This window comes from Myotis nattereri (assembly GCF_964212035.1).
Source record: "Myotis nattereri genome assembly, chromosome: 2".
NCBI classification, from domain to species: Eukaryota; Metazoa; Chordata; class Mammalia; order Chiroptera; family Vespertilionidae; genus Myotis; species Myotis nattereri.
In genome coordinates, this window is record NC_138076.1 from 58,417,502 (window position 1) to 58,444,051 (window position 26,550).

General features: G+C 41.4%; 1 protein-coding gene across 5 annotated transcripts in view; it reads left to right on the forward strand.

Annotated features, from left to right (window-relative positions):
* MYCBP2 (MYC binding protein 2) overlaps positions 1 to 26,550 on the forward strand; it is a 310,493-nt gene that overhangs the window by 46,245 nt on the left and 237,698 nt on the right. For all 5 annotated transcript variants that reach the window (XM_081083308.1, XM_081083309.1, XM_081083312.1 and 2 more), the window contains exons 2-3: positions 9,988 to 10,063; positions 16,171 to 16,386. In XM_081083308.1, the coding sequence (XP_080939434.1) occupies positions 9,988 to 10,063; positions 16,171 to 16,386 (292 nt within the window). The remainder of the gene's footprint in view (positions 1 to 9,987; positions 10,064 to 16,170; positions 16,387 to 26,550) is intronic.

The following is a 26,550-nucleotide window of genomic DNA, read 5'->3' on the forward strand; positions in this document are numbered from 1 at the left end:
TTTACTTCCTTTTCTGATGATGCCTGTTTTTCTTTCATATTTGGGTTGGTTCTTTGTTTCACCATGATTTCTCTTCTCAAGGTGTTTGGTTATGTAGTTCTCTCTCTGCTTTAGGGGATGTCCAACCTTTCCGTGAGAAGAAGCAGTGCTCGTCTGAGTTCACGCAGTCATGCTGCTTGAGATCCCTTGTTTCCAGGTTAGTAGCTGGTCTCTGGATGCCGGCAACAACCACCCAAGATGGCGCAGTCTCCGCTGCTTAGGTGGCGCACCAGGAGAGGCTTCAGCCGCAGTCTCTAACCGTCCTTTTTTTTCCTGGGGGTTCTCGGTCTTTCCTAGCTGCAGACAGTCTCTCAGCTGAAAATCCTCTGCCTATTCAGGCTGAATGTTACCCGTTTCAGCTGCTCTCCCTTATCTGCTCCAGGACAAGGCACAGGACACGTCCGCTTATACCTCCGCCATTTTCCCTCCTCCGGTTGTGTTTTTCTTTATATGTCAGTTATGTCAAGTTGATTGTGTTTATGAATTTTTCTGTATCCCTGCTATTTTGTCCTGTTCTTGTTCTGTCAGTTGGAAGATATGTTAAAATCTACCCTTTTGTGAATGTTTTTTCTCCTATTCTCAGTTTTGCTTCATATGTTTTAAAGCTATGTTATTAATAGATGCATTTAAATTTAGGATTGTTATGTTTTCCTTTTATTTGACCCTTTTAGCATTATGAACTGCTCTGCTCATCTTTAATAATACTTGGAGCCTTAAATATTACTTTGTCAAATACTACTGTTTGGGGAGGCTGGTGAATTGAATTTATTGAGGTGATATTGGTTAAGAAAATTGTATAGGTTTTGAGTGTACAGTTCTATAATACATCATCTGTATATTGTATTCTGTGTTCACCACCCAAAGTCAAGTCTCCTGTCACCATAGTAATTATTAAAGGAAGACTTTCCTTTTGTTTTTTTTAGTTTGTTTTATTTATTTTTTATTATTGACATTATTCTTCCCCCCACTTCCTCCCTCCACCCAGCCCCCACCTCACCCCATATATGGCCATGCCAATATGAATATAAGTTCTTTGATTTATTTCTTCTGGTCCCCCCCCCCCCCCCCCACACACACACACACCCCTCTCCTTTCTGAGATGTTAGTCTTTTCCATGCATCTGGACCTATTTTGTTCATCAGTTTATTTTGTCCATTAGATTCCAAATCTGACTAGCTTATTTCACTTAGCATAATTGTCTCCAGGTCTATCCATGCTTTTGCAAAGTGTAAGAAATCCTTTTTTATAGCCACATAGTATTCTATTGTGTAGATGTACCATAGCATTTTTATCCCTGACTGGGAATCGGACCATGACCTACTGATGGGCACTCGGGCTGTTTCCAGATCTTAACTACTGTAAATAATGCTGCTATGAACATAGGGGTGCACATATTCTTTCTGATTGGTGTTTCGGGATTCTTCTTATCAGAAGGGGAATCGCTGGGACAAATGGCAGTTCCATTTTTTATTTTATTTTTTTGAGGAGACTTCATACTGCTTCCCATAGTGGCTGCACCAGTCTGCCTCCCACCAGCAGTGTACTAGGGATCCCTTTTCTCAACATCCTTGCCAGCACTTATTGTTTGCTGATTATTGGCACCAAACAATAATGGCAGGTGTGAGGTGATATCTGGCAGGTGTGAGGTGATATCTCATTGTAGTCTTTTTTTAAATCTTTATTGTTGAAAGTATTTCATGTGTCCCCATTTTCCTCTGTTAACCCCTTCTAGCCCACTCCCACCCATTGCCCTAGGCCTTCACTATCCTATTATCTGTGTCCATGGGTTATCCATATATACATACAAGTTCTTTGGTTGATCTCTTCCCACCCACCCACCCACCCCTGCCTTCCCTCTGAGAGTCAGCAGTCTGTTTCATGCTTCTATGTCTCCGCTTCTATGTCTCTGGAACTATTTTGTTCATCAGTTTATTTTGTTCATTAGATTCCACATATGAGTGAGATCATGTGATATTTGTCTTTCTCTGACTGGCTTATTTCACTTAGCATAATACTCATTGTAGTTTTAATTTGCATCTCTCTAAGTTTGTATTTCTGATAGTGTTGGCATGTTGATAATGAATTATATCAGGTTTTGTGGGTTTAAAATATCTCTATTTTTGTCTTTGTTTTTAAAGGATATATTTGATAGGTATATAATTCTAGATTACTAGGTCCCCCCCCCCACCCCCCACTCCCTCCAACCCCCCGCAAGCACTTTTCAGCACAAAGAATGGAAGTGATCAATCTTATTGTTGTTCCCTTGAGTCTATCTTTTATCTCTGGATGCTTTAAGATTTTTTTTCTTTATCCTTCAATTCAGCAGTTTGTGCCTAGCATTTGGTGTGCCAAGGTGTAGTTTTTCTTTGCATTTTCCTGATTTTCTTGAATCTGCGTGGTTGATTTCTTCCCTCACTTTTGTAAAATTGTCATGAGTTATCTATCTCTTCACATAGTGCTTTTGGCCCATTCTTTTTTCCTTTTTGTTTTGTCTTGGATTCCTGTTACATAAATATGAGACCATGTGACTGTGTCCCACATGTTACACTCTCTATTTTGTTCATCTGTTCTCTCTTTTTTTTAAATATGTGTTTTAAAGAATATATCTTTATTGATTTCAGAGAGGAAGGGAGAGGGAGAGAGAAAGAGAGAACCATCAATGAGAGAGAGACATTGATCGGGTGCCTCCTACACGCGTCCTATTGGGGATCAAGCCCCGCAACCCCGGCATATGCCCTGACTGGGAATCAAACCGTGACCTCCTGGTTCATAGGTTGATGCTCAACCACTGAGCAACACCAGCTGAACATCAGTTGCCTCTTGTATGCACCCTGCTTGGGGATCGAACCTCTTGATTATCTGTCTCATTCTTTTGTTTCTTTGGATGTCTCGTAATGTTTACTGGTATTGTGTGCCTAACATTGTGTGTAAAAGAACAGTTATTTTCTTTCAGAGAAGTTTGTTCTTTGCTGTGTTACATAGATAGGGCGAAGTATTGACTACCTCAGTCCAATCAAGGATTAAATAGACTTCTCTCTCTACTGGGATTTTGTCTTTTAAACACTGGGAGACTGTGAGAAATTGACTTTGGCCTATTGGCATAGTCTTCTTATTCTTCCTCCATGCCCCATCACTAAGCAGATCTACCATTGGGAAAACTGGCCACATATTTGGGGCTTTTCTTGATTTCAAGTCCATCATTCCAACCCATGCAAGACATCTAAAGCACCAGTAGCTTCTGGTTTCCCTTAGTAGAGTACCTTGTTTAAGCTAAGCTCGATTTTCACTTGTTCCCAAACTCTGCAAATGCCCCCCTGGAAGAATATGAATACCCTTGGAAGTGCTCTTTCATCTCTGGATTTTTAGTTCATCTGTCCTAAATTACTTCCATAGCTTCTTATGTTTAAATTTATCTTTATTATTGAAATATTACAGATGTCTCCCTTTTTTCCCCATTGACCCCCTTCACACACCCCCCAAGCCTTCATGGCACTATTGTCTGTGTCCATGGGTTTTGCATATCCTATATAATAAAAGCCTAATATGCGAATTGTCCCCTCTGGCGGTCGTTCTACTGAGAGACTGGGAGTTCGACCGCTGATGTGCGCTGACCAGCAGGGGGTGGCGTGGAACATGGCAAGCATTGGTGACGCACTGTGACCTCTCACCGGCTACCTGGGGGTGGGGGTGATGGGGACGGAGGTGCGGTGAGAATGCGGGGTGTCCGCCGAGTTCGCTGTCACTCCCCCTGCTACCCTCCCCTGGGACACCAGGGTTCATGCTGGGTAAGCCCCTGCGCTCAGGTGCCGGTGCTGCGAGGAGCCTGCCCCGCACCCACGCAGCCTCTTCAGGGTTAGCTGGACTGCAGCTGCTGGAACCGCATGGCCGGTCAGGTGTCACGCAGGAGCCAGTCTGCGAGGCCGGCTGGGAGAGAGCGTTCTGCCGGCCCGGCTTCCATGTGGCACCACTGGGTGGCCCAGAGGCCCACGCTGCACCCTGGCCCGCAGCCAGCTGCGCTTACCGCATCTCTGCTTGGGGACTCTGGTGTTGTGACTCAGGTGGAGGAGGGTGCATGGAAGCCTGGGGGCCCAGGTGCTGCTCAGGACCCAGAAGTCAGCTGGACCTTCCCTTCCACACCAGATGCTTGCGCTTCGATAGCTGGCCAGGCCTTAGGGACCACACCCATGCATGAATTTCGTGCACCGGGCTTCTAGTATACATATAAGTTCTTTGCTTAATCTTCTCCTGCCCCTTTTCCCCTTTCCTCTGAGACTTGTCAGCCTGTTCCATGCTTTTATGTCTCTGGATCTACTTTTTTCATCAGTTTACTTTATTCATTAGATTCCACATATGAGTAAGATCATGTGATACCTGTCTTTCTCTGACTGTCTTATTTTTGAAGGAAGAGTAGTGGCTTACCCCTATCTAGTATCCTACTTTAGAAAAGTGGAAGTCAGGAGTTAATCTTGGTAAAAAGAAAAGGCAGATAATTTTAGAGTGCTTATTTGTATGAGCATAGTGATGTTTTGAATAGTTTTATCTGAGTTGCATACAGTAGGTCCTCGGGTTATGTCGGAGATCCGTTCCTACAGCGTGACGTAACATGATTTCTGCCATCAGTCGGAACCCACCTACGTCATAAGCACCAGCGTCACTCACATGGAGCACATACACAGCAGTAATGAAGTGAAACAGTAAAAAAAAATTAAAAGAAAGATGACAATTCCTGACCTTTACTTGTGGTAAATAAATAATAAAAAACATAAAGCACATATGTACGTACATACGTCAAAATGACGGAACTTTTTTTTTTTTTTTTTTTTTTACAAATCGAGATGGCTATGTAACCATGAAACGATGTACATCGAGTCCGACGTAACCCGAGGACTGCCTGTACCATTAATTATGGTGTTTTTTTTTCTTTCTGACATGAGCCTGTTAATCAAAATATGTTCTATACTGGGAGTCGTCAAACTGGTCCACAGACCAAATCAGCGCAATTCCTGTTTTTGTATGACCTGTGAGCTAAGAAAACATTCTCCCAGAAATAAAGTTTTATTGTAATACAACTATGCTCATCTATGTGCTGTCTATGGCTGTTTTTATTCTGTAAAAGTTGAGTAGTTGCAACAGAGATTCAATGGTCTACAAAGGATAAAATATTTGCTATCTGATCTTTTATAGAAAAAAAAAATATTTGCCTTTTCCTGCCTTAGACCATAGACTCAGGAATTTTTAAATTTCTCATTGCTAAGGCAAATTAAAAGATTGAAACCCATGGCTCTGAGGTTGAGCGTTGACCTATGAACCAATAGGTCATGGTTTGATTCCTGGTCGGGGCATATGCTTGGGTTGTGGGCTTGATCCCCAGTGTGGGGCATGCAGGAGGCAGCTGATCAGTGATTCTTTCTCATCACTGATGTTTCTGTCTCTCTCTCCCTCTCCCTTCCTCTCTGAAATCAACAAAAATATATTTTAAAAAAACACCCTCATATTCCTGAAGTTCTTTGAATTTGGATTTACTAAAATCCTAGCATTTTAGAATTAAAAGGAATCTCAGAGATAATCTCCTTAATCTTGTTATTTTCCAGATGAAGAAACAGATTCAGAGAGAGGTTTTACAATTAAATTATGACTAATTTTTGTTTTGTTAGAAAACAGATTCAGTAGTAATCTGGTAGAGAAACTAATGAACTATATCATGGAACAACTTGCAAAATTCATTGGTCCTCATATTGCAGAGTGTTTGGTTTTCCTTAAACAGTGATTGTCATTATGAATGTTCCTTCTTTGGCATTTTTAAAGTAAACATTTTAAAATAAATATTTAAAGCATGTTAATAGCCTTTGCCTTTCATTACTACACATAATTCTTTCAAATCTCATGGGTATGGGGTTCTTTGTATGAAAAGACCAAAAAACTTATAGGATCAATTCCAGACATTCTTCATTAAGCTCCTATTTGATAGAGGATTTAAAGTGCTAAATCACCAGAAATTCCAAGATGAATTGTTCATGTGTAAGACTGCTTTCTAGAGTTTTTCTTTTATCCATTCTCAGATATTATGAAAAATTTATTTAAGCTTAGCTTTAAAATGCAGTCATGTTATGGGATCTTATCCTATCTAATAAAGAGGGAATATGCTAATTGACCCTCATGCTGTTGCAAAGATGGTGGCGCCCACAGCCAATAAGGAGGGAATATGCTATTTGACTGCCCCGCCCTCAAAGATGGCAGTGCCCACAGCCAGTAAGGAGGGGATATGCTAATTGACTGCCATGCCCTCAAAGATGGCCACACGCCTGCCTCCAGAGTCCCCCAGTCCCTTAGCCCCCCAGTCTCCTAGGGCCACCTGAGGTGCAGGCAAGCCTCAGATGGCGGCTGCCCAGCCACCCAGGGCCGCCGGAGGCTCAGGTAACCAGGGCTGGCTGAGGCTTACGCTGCTGGCAGTGGCAGCAGCAGAGGTGTGATGGGGGCATAGCCTTCCCCTGATCGCTGGGTCACCTCCCACCCCTGAAGGCTCCCAGACTGTGAGCGGGGGCAGGCCAGGCTGAGGGACCCCGCCTCCAGTGCATGAATTTTCATGCACTGGGCCTTTAGTACTACTAGTAAATAGCATTTTTATTTTCTAATGTTGAAATGAGTTTTCATTATATAATGTTTAATTTATTGCTGGCTCTTTTTGATAGCCCTCTACTTCTAAAACAATCCAAATCAACAACACACACAGTAAAATTAATTTCTGGGGATTTGGGAAAGCTGATTCTTTAGCTGATCTATATTCAGGAATTAGTAGGTTCAGTTTTATTTTAATTGTTATAACTAATTAAATGTAAAATGCATGGAAAGAAATCTATCTTGTAATTTGAACATTCAAGAAGTCCATTAAAGCCCGCCTGGTGTGGCTCAAGTGGTTGAGTGTCATCCCAGGTACCAGGAGGTCACAGGTTCAATTCCTGGTCAGGGCACATACCCTGGTTATGGGCTTGATATCCTGTAGAGGGTGTGCAGGAGGGAGCCTTCCTCTCATCAGTGTTTCTATCTCGCTCTCCCTCTCCCTTTCTTCTCTCTGAAATCAATTAAAAATTTTTTGAAGTCTATTAAGCAAGGCAGATAAAAATATTGATGTATACTGGTGAAAATTTAGGTTCATGATAACTAGGCTTCAGGAAATTCATCTTAATTTGGATTTATATATTCGTTTCTCTGACAGTTCATTTTGAGTGAACTTTGATGCTTTTATAAATTGCATAGAAGGAGCTAACCTTTTAGGAGTTACATACTCTTGTTGCTCAGATAACTGATTTCACTCAAGTAAACTTTAGTATAAAGGGAGGTTGGTTTCCTAAGTCATATATGAGAAATATTTTCATTAATGTGTTTGTTCATCTAATATTTCTTGAACATCCATGATGTGTCAGACACTGATGCAGGTGCTAAAAGTGTGGAGTTGAAGTAGACATTCTTCATGCTCTCACATTACTCGTAGTTGAATAGATTATGTAAGCAGGTATATTTGCTCATGTGTAGCATTTGATAGCTGTTGGTCACTCTCTTTACTTTTGTAGCTTACTCTACTGGGGAAATCTCATTCACATACATGGTTTCCATTACCTTTTTTGCACCACAATCTGCATAAAATAATTCTATGGGTAACTCCTTAATGTACATTTCTGGCTAGATATCCTTTAATGTTTGTTCTATCTATGGATCTATCCTTCTTTCTCTCCTTATTTACTCTTTGTGTAAGGCTCATAGCTATAGCTCTGAACTTTCTTTTCAACCCTTTCTTTCTCCTCCATCCTACTTTCTCTTTCTCAAAATAGTATTGGGTTCCAGGTACTTTTCTGGGCAAAGAGCTAGAGTAATAAGAAAGAAAGACATGGTCTCTGCACTCTTGAGGCATACAGGTTGTGAGGGAGTGATGCATTTAACAGATAATCCCATACACAATTATATTTGTAGATTACACAATGAAACACAAGTACAAAATGAAATCAGGGTGTGTATTAGGGAAACTAACCCAGTCTGGGACATTCCTGAGTAAGTGACTCATATACTGGGACCTCAGAGAATAAGAGTGGTTAGCAGGGAATGTGGGAGAGAATTCCAGGTAGAGGGAGAACCTCTGTGAAAGTCCCTGAAGAGCTTAGCCAGTCCAGACCATTGAAAAAGATGTCTTTGTGGCTGGAGTATGAAGAACAAGTTGGAAATGACTGCAGAATGAGGCAGGAGAGACTGGCAGAGGTCAGATATCGGTAGAGGAGCTTTTAAGCCTTCATTTCCTTTAGACCAGTGGTTCTCAACCTTCTGGCCCTTTAAATACAGTTCCTCATGTTGTGACTCAACCATAAAATTATTTTCGTTGCTACTTCATAACTGTAATGTTGCTACTGTTATGAATCATAATGTAAATATCTGATATGCAGGATTGTCTTAGGCGACCCCTGTGAAAGGATCCTTCGACCGCCAAAGGGGTCGCAACCCACAGGTTGAGAACCGCTGCTTTAGACTTTATCCTAAGAGAATCGAGAAGATATTAATAGAGTTGTTTGGTGTGTGTGTGTTGTTGTTTTCTATGTTTTTGGTGTGTTTTTTTTTCATTTGTTTCTTTTTGTCAATAGTTTTAAGTGGGGGAATTACCTACTCAGATTTGTGTGTTAAGAAGTTGACTTGCGTTTTTAATGTGAAGAATGGAATGAAGGGGATGCAAATATCAATGTGCAGAAATGTGTTATGACGGTTTTGCAGTGGTCCAGGCAGGATGTGGTGGTGACTTAGATTATTAGCTTAGCAGCAGTAGAGACGTAGATAGATTCAAGAACTGTATGAGATACAATTGATAGGATTTTGTGATTATTTTGGTTTATGGAGTGAAGCTGAAGGAAGTGCCAAGGAAAAAATTTACATATGCTTGTTCACATCTATCTTGTTAACATTTTAGAATCTTCAAAAGCTTTTTCATTTGTTAAACATCTTCAAAATCAAATCCATTTTTTTCTTTAGCAAAGTAATTCTTCCTTTTGACTTCCATACTTTTGTGAATGACATCCCTACCTCTAAGTGACTTAGCCTTACTACAGCTTCCACTAATTGGTTACCAAGTGTTACGGATTTGAACTCTGTATCATGTAGAGTCTCTTCCTCCTCCTCTTCCTCCTCCTCTTCCTTTCCCCCTTCTCCTCCTGCTTCTCCGCCCTCTTCACCTTTTGTCTTTATTATAGCAATAGCACCCTCTTGCTTTTTATCCAAGTCTGAGCTCCTTGAGGGCAAGAACTGTCTTTTTTATCTTGTATCTAAATTTAGTACCTAGAAGTGTGTACTTCAGCATGATAGACATAAAAAATATTAAATGAAATTAAAATAAAATGTTTTCTTTGAGTCATATTTCTTCCACTCTAATTCTCATTATTTGCCTCATTTATTTTTTCTTTCTCAGAGTCATTTAGGGACTTCCTTTTGCTTATTAGAATAATTTGGCCTCAGGGCTGTGAGGTAATGAAAAACTGGCTGCTGGATGTGAGAAGTCTATGAGTTGGGGTTTATTTATAGTAATTTGCTAAAAATGGACTCCTGGCCATTTTTGCACTGTAGTCCTCACTACTACAAAGAGCAGATTTTTCTGGGAAGGGAACATAGTTGATATTTATTAGCATTTCCACTGTTAAATAAAGTTTAAAAACCTCCATTTGATGCCTTTAAATTTTTTTAAATTTTATAAAACTATTTGCAGAATTCAAGTCTTTTATCATTTCATGTGTATTGCTTAGATAATCTAGTATTGTGTTATTTCAATAGCTACATTATATGGTAGTATCTTACTGTTTCATAGAAAGAAAGTTTGTAGGATACATATTTAAGTCTCTACTTTGGAAGTACCTATTTTTAATAGCTTTGTATGTCCTAATATTGAACTTTCATAATTTTTCCCCGTTTTTGCATTTTTAGGAATAAGAAAATTTTAAATAAGAAGAAGTTGAAAAGAAAACAGAAGAGCAAATCAAAAGTCAAGACAAGAAGCAAGGTAAAACTGCTGGCAGTTTATCAGAAATAAGGAATTTTTTTATGTAGTAATTTGAATTACAATGCCAAGATTAAAAAGGTGTGAATATAATTAGCACACCATTTCACATCTCTGTGTTAAAGTAATTTTTTAGAAGCCCCTTAGTATTTAATTACACTGCTTAGCTTCATATTTTGATCAGTAGCCTAGAAGTTAATAACTGGATCCTGAAAATTGTTTATTATTTATTCTTATTTTTGATTTGGGGGAAACATAACCATTTCTCTTCTTTCTTACACTCTGACTACCTGTACTACAAACTGAGTAAAATTGGCTCGTGAGTTGGGACCTGAATTTGGGTTCATCATATACCTACGCATGTGTCATGAATTAGGGAGAATCTTGGTGCATCTATATTGCTCTGAGATTCTTTTGACTGGGTGGCAGTGCAAAAGAAAATGCAATATAGAATATTTTAATTAGGTGGGATCTTAGCAATCAAAGATCTCATTTTCTACCTAATACAAAACTCTTTGCTATAAAATTCATCTAGTTTTTTCTTAAACATTTTCAGGGTCCAGATTCTGCTTTCTATATGAGTCTCTTTTCTTTTGAACAGTACTAAGAAGCCTAGACAGGAGGAAGAGAAGAGTCATAACTATGATTTCTGAACAGCTCCACTTTTGGTTAATATAGCTTAGCATGGCCTGTATATCATATTTAAGTTCTAGAGACAGTTTCCTGCTCTTTCCAATTAGTGTTCTTGCTATTGTAACTGAGAGAAATCAACTTTAAAGTAGTAAACAAACAAAACACTTCCAAAAGGATAAGGGACAAAATTTATTTGGTGGCTCTATCTTGAGACAGAGATGGATTCAGGGATTAAATAATTCATCAAATCTATGTCTTTGTCTCTTGCTTCGGTGTGGGCTTATTGCCTGTGGCTGAGCACTAAGGCTGCTGGCAGCTCCATCTTCATTTTCTTTGAGCAAGAGACATCTCTCCTACTGGTTCTAGCAGAATGTCTTGGGTATGATTTTTTTATTAACCTGTATTATTTACATTGGTGTTGGAGATTAGGTACTTTGGTTATAGGTGAGCACCCCAATGAGCAGGCCATGTGGAATGGGAGAAGGGTTACCCTAAGGAAAATGTTGCTGGGTGGGCAGATAATATATTTTCACTCTATCACCTCTTACTACTTCTGCTTTTGAGATAGAAAAGTGGAGAGCATTATATATATATTTTATTGATTTTTTACAGAGGGGAATGGAGAGCATTCTTAATATACTTACTATATATATATATATATAAAAAACAATTAACAGATTTATATTCATTTAGATTTCCAACCTCTACCCCTTATCCACTTTTTGGATTTATGTGCAGAGTCATAGTATGGGAATCTTAAAGATCTTTTTTAAGTTCTTTTAAGCTTTCATTTAGTGATATTCCTAAAGGTGGTAGTATATGATATCAGGATAATGTGGGATAGTCAAGGTTTTTTTGTCCCTTTCAATTCTGTCTCTGTCTTTGTGCCCTTTGTAATTCTCAGTTCTTGTCTAGCTTCAGGTTTTATATCTGCTATCACCTTTATAGGAGCAGCTTGTAATAAGAATGATATAAAAAATGCATTCTTATATTCCTCAAATATTAATTGCATACTGACTATGTGTAGGTATTATGCTAGATATTTGGGATAGGAAGATAAATAAGAAACATTTCCTACTTATGATAAACATATAAAATAGTAACATTTTTTTAGTCTCCTTGCCCTCTGTTACTGTTTTTGGACTATTTTTCATCCACCCTCTTTTTAAAAAAGTTATGTAAAAAATGCCAATGGGCTTTTTTTTCCATATTTTTTAAAAACAAGTATTTCTTTTCAGCAAAACAAATAAACAAAAAATCCATTTATCTATACTACCATATCCCCTTTCTTACTGTCATTGACCCCTCTACTAGTATTTTTCCTCATCCATTAGCCATGTCCTTTATTTAATTCCTTCTTATTCAGTTTAGTTACCACAGTTGTTGGTTTTGTTTTTTGTTTTTTGTTTTTTAGAATAACTCTTGCTTAATTAATCTACAGTATTAGTTCCCTATGGCTGCTGTACCAAATCACACAAACTTGCTGGTTTAAAACAATGCAAATTATCTTACAGTTCTCAAAGTCTGAAGTTCAAAATGAGTCTCACTGGACTAAAGTTAAGATGTATGTAAGGCTATATTCCTCTGGAGTCTCTAGGAGAGAATTCTTTTTTTTTTTTTTTTTTTTTTTTTTTTTACCTTTTCCAGCGTTAGAGGCTGCCTGTATCCCCTGGAAAGCTTAGCATTGCAAACTCAAAGCCAGCAATGGTTGGTTGAGTTTTCTCATGCTGCCTCACTCCAACACTTTCTCCTTCTTTGACTGTCCTGACACCCTCTCACATTTATAAGGACCCTTGTGATTAATTGGACCCGCCCAGGTAATCCACATAAATCTCTCCATCCTAAGATTTAATTTAATCATGTCTTAAGGGCCCTTTTACCAGGTGAGGTAACATAGTCACAGGTTTCTGGGATTAGGGTGAATACATTTTTGCAGGCCATTATTCTGCCTACCACATCTTCCTTTCCTCCATCTACATTTGTTGCGTCCATCTTACAAAACTCAGTCTTATACGAATCCAGCTGTTTTCACCTTCAGATGAATATCATGTGCTGCTAAGAGAAGTTTAAAAAAGAGTTTATTGGTACCAGTACATGTTCAAATGAACCTTCCATAGCCAGACTATCTTCTTATTTTTTCTGGTCAATTAGGTCTTTCATTTTCTCCTATTACTATTTCAGACCTTTGCCCGTCTCCTCAGACTTCTGATAAATCCTACCCTCTAGCAAATGACTTTACTTTTTTATAAGAGAAATAAAATCCATTACACAGGAAATTTCCTCACCATCCTGCTTCAAATGGTCTTAGGTCATTATCTTAGTAGCAGAACCTGAGACTGGGATTTGAAGTGTACATTTTAGTGAGTTTTGAATGATACAATCAAGGTTCAGAAAATTTTCATCATCCCTGGGAGTTTCCTCTTCCTTTGCTGCATTCCATTTCTCCCTGAAGCCCTGGATGTAGGCAACCACAGATGTATTTTTTGTGTGGTTATAGATTATTTGTCATTTTCTAGAATTTCATATAAATGTGATCATACAGTGTGTACTTTTTCATATCTGGCTTCTTTCCCTCAGGATAGTGATTTTGAGTTGTGTACATGTTGTGCATATTAACCAGCTTAGTCTATTTTTTGCTGATTAGTTATCCCATTATATGGATATATCCTGATTTGTTAATCCATTCACCCTTTTGACATTTACATGTTGTTTCCAGTTTATGGCCATTGCAGATGAAGCTTTTATGAACATTTATCTGGTAGTCTTTGTGTGAATATATGTGTTGGTAGGTTTTTGTGTTTTTTTTGTGGGGGGGGGGGGTTGGTGTAAATATCTAGGAGTAGAATGATTAGGCAGTGTTTCCTTCCATGACTTGCCAGAGGATTCAGAAGACCCAAAGCAATTTATACTAATGACTAAGACTTAGTACAACAAAAGGTACATACACAGTAGGCAGCAGGAAAAAAATGTTTTGAAGGTGTCTAATGAGTTATGGCACAGGTTTCCTAATTTTTCCTTGGACATGCTTCCTCTTAGGCAGTGAACTACAGGGGTATGTGTAGAATGTTTCTGCCCAGGAAAGCTCATTAGAGTCAGGATCCAAGAATTTTATGGGGGTCTGGTCATATAGTCATATCCTGCTGTGCAGCCAGCATGGTAAGTGAATCTCAGGTGATATCACATAGTATATCACAGATTGAAACTCAGGTTCAATCTTGATATTTGTACAAAGCAATAGGACAAGCCAGAATCATCAACAGCTAACAAAGTAAACTCTAAAGACCACATTCCCAAGGATTTACCAAGGATCAGTCATGGTTCCCTTGGAGAATTATAAGGAATAAGAAATCATACCTGTAATGTTAACTCTTTCCTCACAGGAGTACAATTGCTGGAATTTATTGTAAGCACATGTTTAATTTTATAAGAAACTGCCACACTTTTTCCAAGGTAGCAGTATCATTTTACATTCCTTTTAGCAATGTGTGAGAGATCCAGTTTCTCCACATTCTCACCAGCATTTGTTATCACTATTTTTTATTCTAGCCAGTATGATAGGTATGTTATATATAAATAAATAATTTTGTTTTAATTTATATTTCCTAATGGCTTATGATATTGAACCTTTTTCCATGTGCTTATTTTATTTGCCTTCTGTATATCTTCTTTAGTGACATGTCTGTTAATGTGTTTTGCCCATTTTTTTGACTGGATTACCTGTTTGTTTTTTACTGCTGAGTTTTGAAAGTTCTTTGTATATTCTAGATGCTAGTCCTTTGTCGGGTATGTGGTTTGCCAATATTTTCTTCCAGTCTGTAACTTTGTTTATTTTTAATCCTCACCCAAGGACATGCTTATTGATTTTAGAAAGAGGGGAAGAGGGGATGGGGGGGGGGGAGGAAGAGAGAGAGAGAGAGAGAGAGAGAGAGAGAGAGAGAGAGAGAGAGAGAACATTGATGTGAGAAGAACATCTATTGGTTGGGATCAAACTTAAAACCTAGGAATGTGCCCTGACCTTTTAATATATGGGATGATGCTCCAACCAACTGATTCAACTGATTCACTCTGACCAGGGCTCCCAGTCTGTAACTGTAATGTTATTTTAAAATTACATTTTCAATTATTCACTTCTAGTATACAGATATATTACTCATTTTTATATAGAGAGCTGGTATCCTGTGACTTGGCTAAATCTACACCTTATTTCTAATGGCTTTTTTTTTGCAGACTTCTTAAGATTCTTTAAGCATCTTCTGCAAATAAAGGCATTTTGTTTTCTAGAAGATACTTTCTAAGTATACTTTTTATTTCTTTTTCTTGGCTTATTGCACTGGCATATCTGGTACAGTTTTGAATCAAATTGCTTAGAATAGATATCTTTGCCTTGTTTGCAGTCTTAGTTTGCAAGCATTGTTTTTTACTGTGTTAGCTACGGTATGCATATGGGAAATTACACTGCTTTTCCAGTGTTGAGCCAACCTTGATTTTGGGTTATCATGATGTGTTACCTTTTTATATATTGTTAGATTTGGATTGCTAATATTTTCTTTTTTAAATATCTCTAGAGGACATATTCACATATTATGTCTCAATTAACATTAGTACATTTTTTATTTAATAAAGAGTTTTTCATTTTTCACCAATTATTTATGGAAGAAGTGTAGCATTTTTTGAGATCAAGTGTTTTTGGTACTTGAGTTATCATTTTATTTATCTTGCATACTTCCTAGAAATACTCTAATTATTGGAACTTGCATTTGTAGAATATCTTAAACCAATTGTCTGTATATTTATAATGTAAATGTTGATATAAAAGAGTGGTTGTGGTCTGCTGAATAAAATGCTGGGAGAAGACAAAAATTATTTAATTTTAACAATTAAATTACTAAGCATGTGATTTTTAGTATTTATCAAGACTGATAGCAAAGAAACAGCTTTAGGAAAGTGTATGTTCATAATCTATAGTTTTCATAGTATTGCCACTATTTGAATGAGAATGAAATTTGAAGAATTAACTAAAATTAAGGGTTTTTCTTTTTAGCCCTAATATCTGTTTAAATCCCTATATCTACTTTTAAAAGAAAAAAAAAATGTAATACAACATTTGTGGTAAGTTATTGAGACTCTACAATACATTTGGTGTCTCTTAGAAAAGCACCCAATTAATGTCCTTTGAGACTATAGCAGTTAAGCTATATTGGCTCAATTCCCATCATGGGATAATAAGGTATTCCTAAGTTCTTCACCTGCCCCTTTCTAGCCCTTGTCAAGTTGGTTATTGCTGTGTTACTCAGAAAGTAATGAAGTATAGTAGAAAGGGCACTATAAGTAGATTTAGATTATTTTTGCTCTGTCAATTATGTGACTTCTGAAGGTCATCTAGCATGTCTAATTCTAATATTTTTATTTTTTTATTTAAAATTAGAATTGATGATGGAAAGGAATATGAAATTGAAGTATTATATCTTGTATTTCAGTCTGAAAACTTGGAGAATACAGTAATCATACCAGATATCAAACTACATAGCAATCCTTCTGCGTTTAATATTTATTGCAATGTACGCCATTGTGTTCTGGAATGGCAGAAAAAGGAAACATCATTGACAGCTGCATCTAAGAACTCTGTTCAGAGTGGAGAATCAGATAGTGATGAAGAGGAGGAATCCAAAGAGCCCCCTATCAAGCTTCCAAAGGTAAGTCACTAAGTTCCACTTAGATGCATAACGTATGGGTGTCTTGGCTATTACACATATATTTGCATTGCTAAAATACCTTGCTTTTTATAAGATTGTGAACTAAAAATGAGGTGGCTTAAGAGTAAAAATAGGTTTGGAGCAGATCAGGAAAGCTCTATGCAACTTTAGAACTGGAGTGCTAACAAAGTTTTAATAATTGGTAACTCAAGGGAGCACTTGGAAAAACTAGGAAAGGGAGATCAATAAGTTGGAGTCTATACAGTGGAACTGGTGCTTTGAAGGCATGGAGTCATTGCTGATGGAAGTGGAGATCTGAGCCTGTGGGCTGCCATTATGGTGGGCCCAGAAGAAGTGCCAGCTACCACAAAGCCAAGAAAAGTCTGGAAAGCTAGGGTTGCTTCCCGCTGGGGAGGGAGCTCTGGTATATGTGCACATTTTTATTTTTCTTGAAATAGAACTGGAAGGGCTCCTTCCTGTCCGTGCAGTACCTGAGCTGAGAGCTTTTACCTTTTTTTCCTAAGGCTATTGTTGTACTCTTGCTATTCTGGCTCCCTTGCCTAGGAAAAATTACATATGAACCAACAAAACTTCCACATTGTTCCAAGATTGCTCCCTTATTTACCAGAGGCATGTAAGCTAATTGATGTAATAGAAATAGGTACTATAGTAGAACAAACTATTCTTAAAGTACTCTGTTCTATTAAAGTATTGGTATATTTCAAGACTATAATGTTATTATAAATATATTTTTTTCCTTTCTGTATAGTAGGTGTAGTTAGTAATTCTAAAAAGAATGGGCAAAAATGTAAACATTTAAAAACTGTACCTTTGTCATAAATGATGTATGCGTCTGCTTTTTTCTAAATACAGACATTTTAGAATGATTTTTTCATAAATGATTCATGTATGTTGTCCTTTTACTAAACTAATACCTTAAGACTGTGCCTTGAAAATGTCTTTATATGTGTATATGGCATCCTATCTAATAAAAGAGAAGCATGGTAATTAGCCGTACATCCGCTACACTTCCCATTGGCTAATCAGGGCGATATGCAAATTAACTGCCAGCCAAGATGGGGGCCGGCAGCCAGGCAGCTTGAAGCTAACATGAGGCTTGCTTGCTTCAGTGACGGAGGAAGCCAATGTTCCCCATCTGCCGCTGCCGGCCTCTGAGCTTGCAGTTTAAAACGTTGTTACAAATATAGAAGCTAAACAAAACCCCAGAAACCTGCTTTCAGCCAGCCGGGATCTCAGACCTGGAGTTGATACAGTGTTTTGATTATAGAACCCAAACAAACCAGATACCTGCTTTCAGCAGCAGAGGCCTCAGAGCTGGAGCCAAGCCTCAGAGCTAAAGCTGGCCCAGAATAAAAAAGAAAAAAAGGAGCGGTTGGGAGCTTCAGTCACCCGCCAACCTGAAAACAGCCCTCAGCCCCTCACCCAGACTGGCCAGGCACCCCAGTGGGGACCCCCACCCTGAAGGGTGTGTGACCAGCTGCAAACAGCCATCATCCCCTCACCCAGGCTGGCCAGGCACCCCAGTGGGGACCCCACCCTGATCCAGGACACCCTTCAGGGCAAACCAGCTGGCCCCCACCCATGTACCAGGCCTCTATCCTATATAGTAAAGGGTAATATGCCTCCCATCACCGGGATCAGCGGAGCCGCGAGGCCTCCCGGCACCAGGATCAGCGTGACGGGGCAGCGCCCAAACCCCCTGATCTCCCTGTGGCTCTGTGTGTGACAGGGGGCGGGGCCACAACCTCCCTATCCGCCCTGCTCTGTTCGTGACAGGGCAAGGCGCCCCAACCCCCTGATCAGCCCTGCTCTGTGCCTGATAGGGGGGAGCTCCCCAACCCTCTGATCACCCTGCGTCTCTGTGTGTGACAGGGTGTGGCGCCCCAACCCCCTGATCTGCCCTGCTCTTTGTGTGACAGGGTGCGGCGTCCCAAACCCCCCTTCCCCCACGGGCCCTGCTTTGTGTGTGACGGGGTAGAGCCATAACCTCCCCATTGGCCCTGCCCTGAGTGTGACAGGGTGCGGCGCCCCAACCCCCTGATCTGCCCTGCTCTGTGTGTGACAGGGGGCGGTGCCTCAACTCCCCTATCGACCCTACTCTGTGAGTGACAGAGGGGAGCTCCTTAACCCCTTGATGGGCCCTGGTCTGTGCATGACAGGGTGGAGCTCCCCAACCCCCTGATTGACCCTGCTCTGTGCGTGACAGGGTACGGAGCCCCAACCCCCCTGATGGGCCCTGCTCTGTGAGTGACAGGGGGCAGTACCCCAACCCCCTGATTGACCCTGCTCTGTGTGTGACAGGGGGTGGCACCACAACCTCCCCGTTGACCCTGCCTTGAGTGTGACAGGGGGCGGTGCCCCAAACCCCCAATCGGCCCTACCCTGAGCATGACTGAGGGCATCGCAACCTCCCGATCCGCCCTGCTCTGTGCATGACAGGGGGCAGCGCCCCAACTGCCCAATCAGCCCTGCTCTGAGCCCGACCAGGTGCTGCACCTAGGGATTGGGCCTGCCCTCTGCCACCCGGGAGCAGGCCTAAGCCAGCAGGTCGTTATCTCCCGAGGGGTCCCAGACTGCGAGAGGGCACAGGCCGGGCTGAGGGACCCCCCCTGCCCCCCGAGTGCACAAATTTTTGTGCACCGGGCCTCTAGTATCGTATAAATATTTTATTACTTGGAAATAGCAGCAAAGGTACAACCCGTGTTTCTGATCTGGTTTCTTTCACACACTTCACGGTGGATATTTCTAAGGGTATCACTGTCCTTAATTATTACTGTTGATTTCTTCTAACCTTATTCTCAGCACATGACTTGCTTCCTATTTCATAGGGTAATAGAGGTTTGTGACTTTACTCATTCAGCCTCTTAACAACCATCTTCAGGTGTCCTTATCTCTTCTCTTTCCCTTAGTCCCTATCTCTTCAGTGTCCTTAATTGTACCTCCTTCAGTAGCTTTTTTCTTTAACTTAAAACAAACTGGCTCATCTTTCCATGTGAACCTCTCCAGTTAGAGATTCTGGTCTCTAATTCTTATTTCTTACACTTAATTAGGGGAGGTTGAGGAAAAATATATTGTTAAGTTAGGATATGAGGCTATGTAATATACTTTTGATAATAATTCTATTCTATGTGTGGGTAATTCACACTGTACTATAATTACCCAGCTTAAGTTTAGCATTGGGAAGGAAAATAAAAACACAGAGAAATTTTTCACACAGATCTTCAGATTTTGAACAGTAAGGTGTAGTTGAAATGAAAAGATACTGCACAGTTGAAAACAACCAACCCTTAGAATGGTTTTAATGAGTACTAAAAAAAAAAATACCAGGCATTTTTTAACATAGTTGAAACTATAAAAATATTCTGAAACTATAAAAAGATTCTAAGTCAAAAGGGATCTTTCAAAGAAAATCAGATAATCCAAATAATTAATGAAGAGTTTTTCATCAAATACTGATCCATCAGGAAAAAGGGTATACAGATTAAGAACATGGGGAGTAGAGTTAAACTGCCTGGGTTCAAACACTCACCATTAAACATACTAGCTGTGCGAATCTGGGAAAGTTATTCAACCTCTTTGTGCCTTAGTTTTGACATGTATGAAATGGGGATAATACCTACTCATAGAGTTGTAGTGTGAAGATTCTGTGAATTAGTAAATGTCAAATGCATGCCTGCTCAATAAATGATATCTGTAGTTATAAATATCAGGTTAGGTACAAATAAGAAAATGTGTAGGTGCAAATAAATTTTATTACTTTTCAAGGAACTCTTCATTTTATTAGGAAATACTTTATATCCAGGGAAATGAAGCTTCTTGTATGCCCACCACTGCCACTACACTAATTCCAACCCCCATTAATACTTTTTAGACTACTGCCGTATTGCCTAACTGCTCTAATCTCACCACTCTCTCATGGATCTGTCTTAACTAACAACCAGTATCTTTACTAAAAATAGAAGTTTGAACAAACTCGTTTGTTCAAAATCTTCAATAATTCCAATTCACAAGACAAAATCTGAAAGTGGTTACATGACATCTAGGCCCTTCATGGGCCAAACTCCTGCTCTCTGCCTTTTGCCCTATTCTACCACTCCACTCTAGCCAAAATAGACCACTGGTACTTTCCTAATGATGCTGTTTCTTCGGCCTAAAAGTGCATCTTCAGTCAGTGTTGCATCCTTATTCCATGGTGTGTTCCACTATACCTACCATGCCCCTATCAACCCTTAAGACACTAGATGTGCCTCCTATCCTTACTACACATTTCTTACTTAAGGGTTGGGACAATGCTGCATCATTTTGAATATAATATAATATAATCCTATCTAATAAAAGAGAAACATGGTAATTAGCCGTACATCCGCTACACTTCCCATTGGCTAATCAGGGCGATATGGAAATTAACTGCCAGCCAAGATGGCGGCCGGCAGCCAGGCAGCTTGAAGCTAACATGAGGCTTGCTTGCTTCAGTGACGGAGGAAACCAACATTCCCCGCCTGCCCTGCCGGCCTCTGAGCTTGCAGTTTGAAACATTGTTACAAATATAGAAGCTAAACAAAACCCCAGAAACCTGCTTTCAGCCAGCCGGGATCTCAGAGCTGGAGTTGATACAGTGTTTTGATTATAGAACCCAAACAAACCCGATAACCTGCTTTCAGCAGCAGAGGCCTCAGAGCTGGAGCCAGAGCTAAAGCTGGCCCAGAATAAAAAAAATGAAAAGAGCGGTTGGGAGCTTCAGTTACCCGCCAGCCTGAAAACAGCCCTCAGCCCCTCACCCAGACTGGCCAGGCACCCCAGTGGGGACCCCCACCCTGATCCACGACACCCTTCAGGGCAAACCAGCCGGCCCCCACCCATGCACCAGGCCTCTATCCTATATAGTAAAAGGGTAATATGCATCTCAGCACCAGGATCAGCGTGACGGGGGGCAGCGCCCAAACCCCCTGATCGCCCTGTGGCTCTGTGTGTGACAGGGGGCGGGGCCACAACTTCCCTATCCGCCCTGCTCTGTTTGTGACAGGGCAAGGCGCCCCAACCCCCTGATCAGCCCTGTTCTGTGCCTGATAGGGGGGAGCTCCCCAACCCCCTGATTGCCCTGCGTCTCTGTGTGTGACAGGGTGCAGCGCCCCAACCCCCTGATCGGCCCTGCTCTGTGGGTGATAGAAGGCGGTGCCCCCCTCCCCCCCCCCACAGGCCCTGCTCTGTGTGTGATGGGGTAGAGCCATAACCTCCCCTTCAGCCCTGCCCCGAGTGTGAGAGTGGCGGCGCCCTAACCCCCTGATCGGCCTTGCTCTGTGGGTGATAGAGGGCGGCGCCCCAACCCCCGCCCCCCCCACGGGTCCTGCTCTTGTGTGATGGGGTAGAGTTATAACCTCCCCATCGGCCCTGCCCTGAGTGTGACAGTGGCGGCGCTCCAACCCCCTGATCGGCCCTGCTCTGTGGGTGATAGAGGGTGGCGCCCCAATCCCCTGATCTGCCCTGCTCTGTTTGTGACAGAGGCGGTGCCCCAACTCCCCTATGGGCCCTACTCTGTGAGTGACAGGGGGGAGCTCCTCAACCCCCTGATGGGCCCTGCTCTGTGCGTGACAGGGGGGAGCTCCCCAACCCCCTGATTGGCCCTGCTCTCTGCGTGACAGGGTATGGAGCCCCAACCCCCCTGATGGGCCCTGCTCTGTGCGTGACAGGGGGCAGCGCCCCAATCCCCTGATTGACCCTGCTCTGTGCGTGACAGGGGGTGGCGCCACAACCTCCCCATCGACCCTGCCTTGAGTGTGACAAGGCGGTGCCCCAACCCCCCAATCGGCCCTACCCTGAGCATGACTGAGGGTGACATCGCAACCTCCCAATCCGCCCTGCTCTGTGCATGACAAGGGGCGGCACCCCAACTGCCCAATCGGCCCTCCTCTGAGCCTGACCAGGTGCTGCACCTAGGGATTGGGCCTGCCCTCTGCCACCCGGGAGCAGGCCTAAGCCAGCAGGTCGTTATCTCCCGAGGGGTCCCAGACTGCGAGAGGGCACAGGCCGGGCTGTGGGACCCCCCTTCGCCCCCCAAGTGCACAAAATTTTGTGCACCTCGCCTCTAGTATAATATAATTAATATAACATAATATAATATGATATAATATAATAAATATAAGCTAAGCTATAAACTCAAGAACTTTTACTGAATTAAGAAGTAAATTAGTCTATGTAAGTCTGCTTCTTTTAATAAAATATCTGGCATGACTAGCCTCAAATATGACTAGATGGGAAGTGTGACTCCTAAATTTCATTATTACAAATTATGCAGCTACCCAGGCCAGTGTGGCTTAGTGGTTCAGTGTGGACCAATGAACCAGGAGGTCACAGTTAGATTGCTGGTCAGGGTACGTGCCTGGGTTGCATTCTCGATTCTCAGTAGGGGGCATGCAGGAGGCAGCTGATCAATGATTCTCTCTCATCATGGATGCTTCTATCCCTCTCTCCCTCTCCCTTCCTCTCTCCAAAATCAATAATAATAAAACAATTATGTAGCTATAAAACTTGGAACTCTTTAGAGGATCTGGAAATTAGTTAATTAAAGACAATTTGAGCTGTGTAAAAACTGTTTTGAGAAAAAAAACTTAATATAGAAACATTTAGGTGGGGATTAAAAAAAGTCCTTTTTAAAATGTTAATGATTAATGACCCACAAAAAACATAAAGCAAAAAAACCCTGACAAGCAAGGTCTATATAACAAATTTATTTTAACTTTTAAAAGTCAAAAAGAAGAAAAAATTGTTTCAAAAGGATACTTTAACAACAACAAAAAACTCTCTCCATTATGTGAGAGAAAAAGGAAGTGAGAAAGAAACCTTAGGTGAGGAGAAGGAAAGTAAGTCACACATTCAGGAGGAGCATGAGAGGAACAACAGAGAAATGAAAGAACTGACATAAAAGACTAGCATCTGGAACAAAGGCACAGACCTGTCAAAAGAAAAGCAAAATGCCAGCATTTCTTGCCTACCCTCAAATTCCAATCACTTCAAACCCTAAAGACCTCATCATCTCTTCTGTGTCAATCCTTTATGTCATGTAAATGGCTGCCAAAAACATCACCTGTTTCACTCCCCACCCTGCCCTAACCCATAGCATTCTGACTGCCTCTCTCTCCCCTCTAGATTTTTATTTTTTGTTATTTGTAAATGTTGTCTGTACCAGATATTTACTTTATATAAAAAGTTTTTAAGAAACAGTATACTTCACTCGATAGTAGTATATAAATCTTCTTCTGTTTTCCTCTTGAACTTTTAAAAATGTATTTTGGAAGTTCTAGAACTGATAATCAGGATTGTGATAGAATAGGATACAAGTTCTAATGGCAAAGAGATAATTATTAAATCTAAATGTGATGTAATTAAATTCTCTTGTTCACACTTATTAGTGAAATAATAAAATCACCTTTGGAAATATATGACTGTAGAAGAGGAAAATAAAACTTTGAAAGGCTCATTCAGTCATTTTTCTTATGCCAAGTATGTTTTTATCTCACTTTTCCCAGTAGTGATATTGGATTGGCTGTATCAGGGAGTTATTTGGATTTTGTGTTCTTTCAGGTATAATAGAGAGCCTTCATGATTTAATTATTTGAAAGCAACAGTAAAGGTAAAATTCAGAAAATTCACAAAAGACTGTTTTCTGAAGAGAAGTGGAAAACCATGTTCATTGGTAGTTATGGTTTATTATTGAACGTATTAAAGCTTATTGCGTTATCTGATTATCATAATGAACTATTTAAAAGTTACATTTGTTGATTTATTTTGCTAATTATAAAGTTAGTACATATTGTAGATAATTGAAAAATGCAGAAAATTTTTTATAAGTTAGCATGTACTTCTAAAATCCTAATAACCAAAAATACCCACTAGAAACCTTTTTATATACACACATTAAAAATATATGTCTGCACAAATGAAATCATACTATGTTCGATGTATTACATAGTTTTCTCCTTATACACTCTTTCTTCCTAATATTGCGGGAGCAGGAAGTATAGTGTGCTGTTCTCAGTGACTGTAAGTCAGGCTTCAGAGTGTAAAGTGTGTTTGCTGCACAACCCGCAGCTGGTGGATGAGTGGCGGCCTATCCAGGCGTGAGGCGCAGCTCACCGCCTTGGCCCTGCTGCAGGCCCAGCAGCACGGCCAGGACGCGGCCCTTCGTCTGCAAGGCCTCGCGGCTGGGCCATGGTGCGCTGCCCTCTTCAGAGACACCTTCACTCGGGAGCTCCGCCGCGGCCTCCGCGAGCGCCCGGCACCTCCACCAGGTAGCCAGAGGGGCCGGGGCCGGGAGCAAACCACTAACCCCGGGCTGGGCCCGGCTGGGCGAGGTTGCCCCTCTCCCTTCTGGCTGGACACGGGCCTCGGCGCTAAGGAGTCATCCCAGTCCTGCGTGCGGCTTCTCCTCCTGACTCCTGTCGGCCTGCAGAGCTCCACGCAGCAGAGAGCCCAGGCCAGGCGGACACACCCGGTGAGCCCTGAGAGCAGCAGGGCGCAGGGAGTGAAGGGAGCCCCGAAGCCTAACAGAAATGAAGATAAGCTAGGCCCTGACCCACCACCTACCACCTATAGAGAGCCGTGGACCGTGCCACAGCCCGAAGGAGAGCCTGCCCTCTGCGTAGGAGGCTAAAACTCCTGATGGATGCTGCTGCTCTGATGCAGTGGGGCTCTGCTTCCAGCGGAGATCATGGATGGAAAGCCAACCCAGTAGACGCCAAAACCCTCTGATTAAATGTGCGAGCTGAGAAACGGGTATGAGTGTGGAACTTCTCTGGCAGGATGGATTAGGATTCCTTGGGACTGTAGTTAACACATATTGAGTGCTTACTCTGTGTTGGCACTTGCCAATTGCACTCTGAATGGGTTATCTCATTTAATCCTTACCATTTATAAGGAAATGTAGGCTACTTCTTAAGTTGCCCATGGCCTTACGGAGCCGGATGTGAATACAGGTGCTTAACTCCAGGTCCCAAGTCCATACTCAGCTATCTATAGCATTTTCCAGGCCTGATCTTCAGTGCCTGCCTTCCCACTCCTTACGTCACCACTGGGTGTTTGGACTACTGCCTACTAAGGAACAAGCTACCTGGATTCCTGTTTCCCATTTTAGAGGGTCAGGTCATTTGAGGCTTCTGACTGAATTTCTGGTCACCTCTGGTTAGGCTACACAGTTATTCAAGGAGAAAGCTCAAAGCCACAGGAGAAGCTTTTAGACTGGCAGGTAACCAAACAGAATTTATACGCTGGCTTTTCTGATAGTCACAGGAAGCTGGAGAGGGCCGGAGACCTAACCTGGGGATGGAGGAGCTAAAGTAGCTTGTGCTCCACTTTCCTTATGGTCAAACTTCTCATTTGGCATCCCATCCTCCAGTCTTCCCATCAGAGGTGCTATTTAATCCTCTTTGAGGCCAGAAGTTCCTTCCCCTAATGACCAAAGTCCTAGTTTGTCATTCTACCCTTCTCTCCCATCAGAGGAGAAATCTTTTTCCCAAACTAGAGGCAACTCGTTGGATTTTCCTTGCAGCCTGGCAGTGATGAGCCTAAAGAGCTTGTTCAGTCTACTGTCTTGTCTGCCTCATTGGCCTCAGTCCCACCCATCGGTCTCTGGATATCAGAGTAGCACAATATTAGCGGTCCCCAGCTCAAATCCGTACCCTCAACATAAATAAGCACACTCTGTGTTTTTTTTCTAGAAGAGATAAAAAGGGAAGAAGTGCAGGAAGCAAAATTTCTAGACAAACTGGCCATTTAGTAAGAAAGGAAGGAAATCAAGAGAAGGGGGCACTTGCTTAATTTTTGTGGAAGGAGTGTATAAGAATTAAGATACACACACCCTCATTTCTGTAGAAGGAGTCTAGGAGCAGAGACAATGGGGTCCTTTCTGCTCCTACTAGATGCCTCCCCACTTCATTGTAAAAGCCTCCAGTGTTTGTAGTCAGTGGCTTGCCTTCTCACCAGTTACCCTGTTACTAAAGAAACAGACCAGGCCTGACCTGCTATTGCTCAGTGGTTGAGCATCAACCCATGAACCAAAAGATTCCCAGTCAAGACATATGCCCCAGTTTCGGGCTCAATCCCCAGTAGGGGGTGTGCAGGAGGCAGCTGATTGATGTTGATATATACCCC